A 9,885-nucleotide genomic window follows, 5' to 3' on the forward strand; every position below is an offset into this window, starting at 1 on the left:
ACAGTTAGGAGAGAGGCAACAAAGAGCTTTTCTAGGCTGGTATAAAGCTGCATTGTCCAGAAAACTTCTCCTCGGAAATAAATATTAATGGGAATGACAAGGCAAGCTGAACAAGGCTGTACCCAGGCTCCCTGATTCCATGTACTTGGATCATGTGGAAAACGAGATCTGTGATTAACTCCCCCCACAAATACGAGAAATTAATAAAGTATTTCACCACTGTAGACTCCAACTGCAGATTCAAACTCAGCAGTGCGCTTCCAGTCCTTTTTATAAATCATTTACTTTGGGTTTAACACATTCAAGCAGTAACTGTGCTTGCCAAGCCCATGGAGAGCAGGAATCACCAGATTATTTGGGAATACTGCTTTAAAACTCTCTGTCATGCTAAAGCACTGCAAAACAGGTGACACATGAGCATGGAACATCCTCAGCAGTTTGCATTTTACTGTGCCAAGAGAGTTACAATTCCAACCCAGGCCAGAAGAAACCACCTCCCATTTGATCTATTTGCCATTAACATCTCTCACCTGAGGACAGGGTTGATTATTTTTTTTTTTGGAAAGGTATTTCCAGAAATCGTTAAAAAGTAACCTCTCTAAAGATTAGAAAAGCTGAAGTCAAAACTTTGGAATAGGAACAGTGGGGGCCAAGCAGAAGCAGTTCTGGTTTCCAAGGAACAGCAACATTCACTACAAGTGGGATGGTGTCCACGAGGACAGCTGGGAGTGACAGCTGGCAGCTCTTCCAGGGAATGTCACCACCAACATCCCGTGGCTTTACGGACACAGCACCGCGCCACGGACACGCCTCTCCCCTTTAATCAGTCAGCTTTCCACACAAGGTACTGAATATGAATTCTATTTACATTCAAAAATAGCGTTTTTCTCTCTTCAGTACAGAGTGGGAATGCCCATGGATTAGTCAGGAGGATCCCTCCTAGCACAGGTGCAGCACAGCTTTGTTGATCTCGGGGTTTGTCCAGTCGTTGCGGATGTCGTCCAGGTGATTATCGAAATCCACCAGGGTCTCGTAGGATTTGCTGTCCAGCAGGGAGGCAGCGATGCGCTGGGCTTCGGTCCAGTCTTCACAGAAGTCACTAGGATGGAAAAGAAGCAGGCAGCAGTTGGAACCTTGGATGCTGAGAATTTTCAACTTTCTGTGCTTACAAGAGAATGCTGCATTTGACCTGAGGCCGTGGAACAGGCTTCCAAAATTAATTGGTAGAACTGGGTGTGGAGTTGGTGAGAGGTGTGTGATATCACAGGGTAGAAAACTTACAAAGTTTGGGGGTTTAGAATATAGAAATAAATATGAAGCAAGATGGAGGTTTTAGGATGGAGGCAGGTTGTTCCTCTTTACCTTCTTCCTTCTTCTTCAGGGTTTGGGTGATGTTTCGTAATTGGACAGAAAAGTCCACATTGCGGGTTTCAAGGGATCAGCTATTGGCTTTGAGGGATCAGGTATTTAAGTTTTCTACCCTGTGCTATCAGTAATAGCAATAGCAATAAATACAAAGCAAGATGGAGGTTTTAGGGTGGAGGCTGGCTGTTCCTCTTTACCTTCTTCTTCCTTCTTCTTCACGGGTTTGGGTGGCATTTTGTAATTGGACAGAAAAGTCCACATTGCAGACTTCAAGTGATCAGTTATTGGCTTTGAGGGATCAGTTATTTAAGTTTTCTACCCTGTGCTATCAGTAATAGCAATAGAAATAAATAAAAAGCAAGATGGAGGTTTTAGGGTGGAGGCTGGTTGTTCTTCTTTACCTTCTTCTTCCTCCTTCCTCATGGGTTTGGGTGATGTTTTGTAAATGGACAGAAAAGTCTGCACATTGTGGGCTTGGAGGGATCAGTTATTGGCTTTGAAGGATCAGTTATTTAAGTTTTCTACCCTGTGCTATCAGTAATAGCAATAGAAATAAATACAAAGCAAGATGAAAGTTTTAGAGTGGAGGCTGGTTGTTCTTGTTTACCTTCTTCCTTCTTCTCCATGAGTTTGGGTGATGTTTTGTGATTGGACAGAAAAGTCCACATTGCAGGGTTTGAGGGATCAGTTATTGGGTTAAAAGGGAAAATAATCTAGGTGTCATTTCTTAATTGGATAGTTTAGTCTTAAAAGACCTTGTAACAAGAGATAGTTGGCCATTTTGTGCCTGGTTAATGAAAGGCTGCAGAACTCATGGTTGTGAGACTATTTTGCTGATAAGAAATAAACACCTGAGTCTGAACATGAACTGTCATCTCAAGTGCCTTCAATCCAGACCCAGGGAAATCAATAGGAATCACCCCAGAAAAACTCTGAATTAAGCCAGGCTGCAGTGCCCTCACAGGGACAGCCTGTTTTCCCCACAGCCCGTGGAATTCCTGGCTCACTCACACGTGGGGGTCCTTGCACCTCCACTTGTTCTCGTGCAGCTCGTACACGTGGATGGCAGGCTCCACACACTCCATGGTGAACTTGGTGTTGTCAACCTGGGGTGGGACATGGAAACAACACCTCAGTCTCCTCCTCAGCATCCCAAGAGAGGAAATAAACCCAAAATCAGTTTGTAAAAACAGGGAATCTTACACCCACCCACTGTTCTACCCTCCAGCTGCCAAATGTAAGCTGCCAATGTCCTTTGTCACAGCAGTGAGGAGGCAAAGCCCTGTTTGTGACAATAAATATAAGAATTTAAGTTGCAGGAGGTGGGCTGGAGCCAGAAATTGCTGCCTGAACATGTAGATAAAACCTCAAGTTCTTCTGAGGTGGCAGAGAGCTCACCACAGTCTCTCTGTGGATTTACACTGTTCTTCACTGCTCATTGCACCTCCTCCCCAGAGCATTCTGGAGAGGAAGAGAAACTGAATTCCTCATGAAAGCAGCCAGAGAACTGCATTTCCCTGCTCCAGCAGCAGGGTCAGAACACACAGGGAGTCAGGGGAAGGAAGTTTTTACCATGATGAGCGCCGTGTCCGTGAAACCCTCGGCAATCCGGGAGGCCACTTTCTCTGCAACCTGGTTTGGGCTGGAGCAGAAAGGAAAAGGAACTGAGTGATGGGAGCCACGAGTTTCAGCTGAAAGCAGCAGGAAATGAGCTCAGGGAGATGTGAGAGTGACTCTGGGTGATGGCAAACAGGAACAAGATAAAGGAGCTGATGGCACAGCTGATAGAAGGCAGCTCAGCTGGGTTCAGGAATGGCTTTGGAATGACATGGAATCAACATTTGGTGGCCTCCTGTCTTCTTCCCCCAGACCAAAGACTCTGCCCTGGCAGGCATTTAAAACAGAAACTGAGTTTTCTCCCCAGTCTGCACTGAAAACTTGTCCAAAATCAGATAACCTGTGACAACCTTCACCACGTTTCAAAGGTGACAAAGGTGACCATCTCTATGTGGTGCTACTTCATGTGGTGCCATTGACAGTCTCTGTGTGCTGCCAGTTATCTTCAGAAATCAAACTGAACTTTCAAAAAACCACCAAGCCTGTGACATTCTCTCAAACCTCAAAGAGAAAAAAATTGTAACTTCTCCTTTAAAATGTGTGCAGCAGATTTATAAGGAAATGACAAATAAAGATTTTATCCCTGACGGACACCTTAGAAAATACTAGTGTTGCTTAAAAAACATAATGAAGTCTGAATAGACATTAAGAAATAACTGGAATCAGAGCATCATGGAATGGTTTGGGTTGGGAGAGACCTTGAAGATCCTCTCATTCTATCCCCTGCCATGGGTGGGACACCTTCCACAATCCCAGGTTGCTCCAAGCCTCCTCCAGCCTTGGACACTTCCAGGGATGGGGCATAATACTTTAAATAAGTTGCTCTTATTCTAATTAGTCCCAATCCTGGATTTGTCCAACAGATAGAGGGGAAAACATGGAATGCACAGATCTAAAATTAAACTGTGGCTCCACAGGAAGGTTCCTTATTGTTTAGTGAGTAATCTGAGTCAGCCAGCAGGGAAAAAAAATGACTAATCCTGAGGAAAAGAAGTGATAAATGAGAGCTATCACTGCCTGACTGACATCATTTTCCACTTCTTTACCACGTAAAAAACTGCTCTGAAAAAACTCAGCGACGATGAAGAAATTTAGAAAGAATCAGGTCACTCCTGACTTTCCATAAGAACCTGGGAGTCGCCAGACTTTCCAAGATCCATACTGCACGAGCAAACACTCTGCAGATTTTGGCTTTTTCCCTGACAACTGCAATTCAAGAAGCTGGCACTGGTTCAAAGAGTGGCCTTTTATAGCAGCCACGGGAGGAGAGCAGGGATTGTGCAAAGCCAGGACTTTCTGCACCTGACCAAAGGCCACATCCCGCAGCCCCACGGAGACAATGTGGAAGCAGCTGACAGTTGTCAGAGTGAATCACACACGCCTGATTTATGGGGATGATTGCTGCTGGCAGAGTCCAAGGTACGAGCTAAAAGAGCAAACAGAAGGAAATATTGGCCCAACACACCTGGCATCTTTCACGCGTTCGTTCGCCTGGTAATATCCAGCTATCACGTAGCTGTTCTCCTTGCACCAGGAATCAATCTGGAAAAGCAATGGCAACAATGAATCCTAGGGAAAAAAAAAAAACCTACAGGATCAAGAAAAAAATAAAAATAAAGCAACCCAGGATGAAGGAAATCTCATGGCTGTCCTGTAAATAAAGCAGCGTTGCTCCATCTCTGCCACGGGGTTCTTGAAATAAATCCATATTTCTGTCTGCTTGTGGGAGTGCTCACAGTTGGGCTGATGGAGCTGGGGTGGAGAAACCCAACAGAGCATTTGGAGGATGATGGGAAGCATTAACCAAATGGAGCAAAAGAGCAAGGAGCTGTCTCAGTCAAAGCCTGGCCTAAATCCCAGTGACAGGACAATTAAACTCAGCCTGGAGAGGGTTCTGGGCTCACCCACCAAGGGCTGGGACAATTTTCTGGCAGTGTTCACCTGCCAAGGCACTTCAGGGAATGCTGCCCTGTCCCTGCAGAAAGGTTTTATTTCTAATGTCCCATTTCTAGGGGAAAATGCCACCATTTGGGGCCTTCATTAGAAAATCAAAGCTGATTTTCTAATGGAGGTGAAAGGTGAATGTGAGGCAGAAGTTTGTCCCATTTAGCAGCTTTTCAACTGAGATAAAATTGTTTTGCATTGAGAGTTCTTCCTTATTTAACCTTTCTATGTAAATGCTTAACCAAATGTACTTCTGGCATATAATTTAGACAATTTTTGATTTACACTCAGGTAGTTTTGTTGGTTGTTGCTTTTCAATTAAATGAATTGAAACACTGCTGTTCTTACTGCTTTAAACTGGAGCTGGATTCCTCCTGCTGAGTCTGACTTTGAAAATATCTATCTATATATAAATACATGGTATCTATATATATATGATGCTTTTTATTAGAATTGAGGGTATCAAGTCAGCAAAATACAAAGACAGAAGGGGAGGAAGCAGCTCGAATTTTCCTTTGCAGTCCCTAGAGAGCACGGCCTCAAAAAACCCTGCCCAGCTCTATTAAAAAGGCCTCCAAAAATACATCTGGTGCTGACCTGTGGCATCCTGGGAGTCAAATCAATCTCATTTTCAGCAATAATTATTGTATTAGACTGCAGAACCAACCAAACAAAGCAGCCATGTGAATAATCCAAGGGATGACACGGATTTAAGTGATAGAAAAAAAAAAAAAGCTGTGCAGCCCTGCAAGAGCTGCTGTTTCAATTCCAAACCCATTTTGAGGGCTTAGGACTCTGGTTTTAATTGTTAGTGGTTTGAAAGCTTGGCATTAGAGCCAGCAGCCCAGGCAGTAAAATTAATAATAATAATTATTAAAAAAAAAACCCCAACTCCATCCATTTAAAAATTAAAAACCGCAGTCCTAAATCCATTTTTGCTCCCTACCAAAAATTGTCTTGAAAAGAAAGAAGAGAATGATTTTAAGTTCTCACTTTCCTAACTGGTAATTAAAAATTGCTTCTGCATAAAACAAAGAGGGGGAGAAAAAAAAAAAAATCGATCTCATTTCGGAATGAAAGCTGTTTCAAGCTGTAATTTCCAAGCCCACCACTGATCCCACAGCAATTAGCTCCTGTTAGAAAAATTAAAAATATTTTAGTGTAAAAAATATTTTTAATGGTAGAAATAGTTTCAATGTTAGAAATATATTTAGGATTAGGAATATTTAAAATGTTGGAAATATTTTTAATGTTAAGAAATATTTTTAATGTTAGAAATATTTTTAATGGCAGAAATATTTTTAATGTGAAGAAATATTTTTAATGGCAAAAATATTTCTAATGGTAGAAATATTTTTAATATTAGAAATATTTTTAGTCACATCCAGTCCTGCCAAGGAAAATTCCAAAGTAGCTTTGGTTTGCTGCAGCCAGCAGGGCTGGAAAACCCTGGGAGGAGGAGGAGGAGGAGGAAAATGAGGAGGAGGAGGAGCTGAGTGCCGGTCCAGGAGAGGGAAGTGCTGCTCGGTTTCTCCTTTTTGGAGCTGTTCTTGTAAAACCACATCAATTAGCAGAGAAATTCAGAGGCTCAAGTGCAACTTAATTCACTTTTTCTTCATGACTCTGGCTTGGGAAAGGATCTCAGAGCGCAAATGAAACACAGGAACTGCTGTGTTTGGACTGGAGCTCCCAGTCTGGGGAAATCAGAGGATCCTGGAATGTCCTGAGCAGGGAGGATCTCAAGGATCATCAATCCAACACCCCAAAATCCCTCCCTGCACCTGGCAGCGCTGTCCAAACGCTCCTGGAGCTCTGGGACCTCGGGAATGTGAACATTCCCTGGGGAATTCAGTGCCCAACCACCCTCTGGAGGTGCTGTTTGGGGTTTATTCATTCCCCCTAAAGTTTGAATAGGCAAAGCCTTAAAGTTTGAAAGTCTCTCCTCTATTTTCTATATTTTTGCATCCCATCCCATTCTGGGATGACTCAGGGCAGGGAAGAGGAGGTGGAACTTGTGGGGTTGGTTCTAAAACCCCTCCCACAGGGCCATCCTGACCAAGAATCAGCAATAATTGAGCCTGGAAAGAAGCAGATCCCACCAAATCCTGCCACAGCTCTGAAATCCTTTAGGAGTGAAGCTGCTTTGCCACAAAAATGGAGTTTAAGCACCCTGATCTCCCTGATTTATTCTGGATCCGCACGCCAGCTCGTACAGAAGATGTGGAATCACCTCCTTCCAACCTTTTCCATGAGAAAATCCAATTTTCACAGCTGCCCTGACAGGATTTACTGACACCTTTGCCTTTGTTTAAACCCAGAACAGCAGCAAAAGGCTCTGGGCTCATGTAAAATTCTGTTTTTTAAAGGATCACAGCAGTGGCTGTGAACCACACAGAGCCCTAATTATTGTGGGGAACACCAGGAGTTTCCAATCTTTAACTTTTTGTACCAAAAACTGAGAGTAAATAAGTGAAAACCTGCCATTGCTTTGGCTCTGGGATAATTTTCTTCCTGCAGATGTTGCAAGAAACAGGATTTATTTCCTAATAATCTGATCCTGCTGCAAGATCTACACTAAAAAGCTGCACTGAAGGCCTGAAGTTTACCAAAATTCAGTGCCACAAACCCTGTGGAAAGACATTTAATCCTGATTTAATGAAAACACACAGTGCTCTGCTACTCCCACACTGCTGTAAATATATTTAAAATTATAGATTCTGGGTGTTTAATGATAAAGCTAACTGGTCAGGGCTCAGGCTCAGCCCCTGTCCTGTGCCTCTGGCTGCATTTCATCATTTTAGCTTCCACAAAGATGTCAACACTGCCATGGCATCATCTCAGCTGGAGAAAACTGGAATTTCTTTCCGAGTTACTGGGATCTGTTTCCAAATGAAATCTTTACTGGGATGAAAAATACTGAGGGAAACTTTAAAGATTAGACTGGAGGAGCCAGAAATTTGTTCTTTTTAATGGCATAAAGAAGGGATGGATATTCTTTTGCTCACAAATATGGGAGGAACCATAAATTCGTTCTTTTTAATGGTATTAAGAAGGGATGGATATCCTTTTGCTCACAAATATGGGAGGAACCATAAATTCGTTCTTTTTAATGGTATTAAGAAGGGATGGATCTTCTTTTGCTCACAATCATGGGATGGTTTGGGTTGGAGGGAACCTTTAGCTCATCCTATTCCATCATCCACTATCCCAGGGCGCTCCCAGCCCTGTTCAGCCTGGCCTTGGGCACTGCCAGGGATCCAGGGGCAGCCCCAGCTGCTCTGGGCACCTGTGCCAGGGCCTCCTCACCCTCATGGGGAAGAATTCCTTCCCAAAATCCCATCCAAACCCACTCTGTGGCAGTGGGAGCCATTCCCTGCGTCCTGTCCCCCCATCCCTTGTCCCCAGTCGCTCTCCAGCTCTCCTGGAGCCCCTTTAGGGTCTCTGAGCTCTCCCTAAATCCTTCTCCTCTCCATATGAGCACCTCCATCTCTCCCAGCACAATTCCCCCAATTTTTGGACCATTTCCCCACCGTGCCCTAAGCAGCACCCCGCAAACCCCTTCCGGCACCCCTTTCCACATCCCTCACCCCTGCGGGATCACCTCACCAGGGTCAGGGCCACCTCCAGCATGGGAGCGAGCGCCAGCGTGCCGTGGAAGAGCGGGATGCAATCCACGAACAGCGCGGGCTGCGCCGGCCGCGGCGCCGGCGGTCGCTCGGCCACCAGCAGCCCATTGACGGCGCAGTGCGGGTACTTGGCGCCGTGGAGCACCATCTTGCAGTAAGCCTGGGTGGTCAGCTTCATGGTGCCGAGCCCCGGCCCCGGTTCGGCCCGGTACGGCCCGGTGCGGCCCCGCTGCCCGCCCTGCGCCGCTCCCCGCCCGCCGCACAGCGCCGCCGGCTGTCGGCAAGCGCCGCCAAGCGCGGCCGGCTTTGCGACAGCGATTTTGGGGGATTTGGGGAGGATTTGAGGTGTGGGGATGATGATGAAAATCCCAAATATCTGTGGGATGGGGGTGTGGGGTGAGCGGGGTGAGGGGAGCGGAAAGCGGGAGGGATGAGGAAGATCGGTGCCGGCGGTGCTGCGGGACCGCGCCGGGGAAAGCTCTGGGATCGTGGAGTGGGAAAAACCTCTGGGAAAAGATCTCTGGGATCATTGTGTGGGAAAAATTCTCTGGGGAAAGATCTCTGGGAAATGATCTCTGGGAAAAGATCTCTGGGATCATCATGTGGGAAAAGATCTCTGGGATTGTCGGATTGGAAGAGATCTCTGGGAAATGACCTCTGGGATCATATGGCTGGAAAAGATCTCTAGAATTGTGGGGTGGGAAAAACCTCCAGGAAAAGATCTCTGAGATCATTGTGTGGGGAAAACCTGTGGCATCGTCGTGTGGGAAAAGATCTCTGGGATTGTTGGGTTGAAAAGGATCTCTGGGATGATCCAGTCCAGCCTGTGGCCCATCACCTCCATGTCACCATGAATTACAGGATGGTTCAGGTTGGAAGGGCCTTAAAGATCCTCCATTCCCACCCCTGACACCTTTCCCTGTCCCAGCGTGCTGCAAGCCTGGCCTTGGGCACTTCCAGGGAAGCGCCTAAATAATAAAGGAAAGGAAATCCCAAATAATAAAGGAAAAAGGGTTTCTGTATAAAAAATTACTTCAGTGATGCCTCGGCCACGTCTGTCCCCAGCTGGCACACGGATCCCCCTCATGGTGCTTTTCCATCCTAGGCTCCAAACCTCGAATCCTGTGCAAAATTCCGGGCTACTCACAGGACATTGAGGGTCTGGAGCATTTCCAGGGAAAGGAATGGAGCTGGGAAGGGGCTGGGGAATCCTGAGAGAGCTGGGAAGGGGCTGGGGAATCCTGAGGGAGCTGGAAATGAATGGAGAATCCTGAGAGAGCTGGGAAGGGAATGGAGAATCCTGAGGGAGCTGAGGGGGCTCAGCCTGGAGCAA

General features: G+C 45.8%; 1 protein-coding gene across 1 annotated transcript; it reads right to left on the minus strand.

The window, feature by feature from the left end:
• Positions 1–802: 802 nt before the first annotated feature.
• On the minus strand, positions 803–8,773 carry EMC8 (ER membrane protein complex subunit 8). Its single transcript, XM_054269345.1, has 5 exons — positions 8,533–8,773; positions 4,448–4,524; positions 2,938–3,007; positions 2,377–2,471; positions 803–1,099 (listed from the first exon to the last, which is right to left on the minus strand). The coding sequence occupies exons 1-5, from the start codon at positions 8,728–8,730 to the stop codon at positions 940–942; spliced, it is 600 nt and encodes a 199-aa protein (XP_054125320.1). The 5' UTR covers positions 8,731–8,773; the 3' UTR covers positions 803–939.
• Positions 8,774–9,885: the final 1,112 nt, after the last annotated feature.

This window comes from Melozone crissalis, unplaced genomic scaffold, assembly GCF_028551555.1.
Source record: "Melozone crissalis strain CALT ecotype California unplaced genomic scaffold, PUWL_Pcris_2 ptg000007l_1, whole genome shotgun sequence".
Taxonomy (NCBI): Eukaryota; Metazoa; Chordata; class Aves; order Passeriformes; family Passerellidae; genus Melozone; species Melozone crissalis.

Excerpts from the sequence above, each read along its gene's own strand:
- EMC8 (XM_054269345.1), bottom strand. The coding sequence starts at position 8,730 with ATGAAGCTGACCACCCAGGCTTACTGCAAGATGGTGCTCCACGGCGCC. Across the intron at positions 4,525-8,532 it reads TGGAGGTGGCCCTGACCCTG|ATTGATTCCTGGTGCAAGGA; the intron begins GTGAGGTGATCC and ends TTGCTTTTCCAG. Across the intron at positions 2,472-2,937 it reads CGGACACGGCGCTCATCATG|GTTGACAACACCAAGTTCAC; the intron begins GTAAAAACTTCC and ends GTCCCACCCCAG.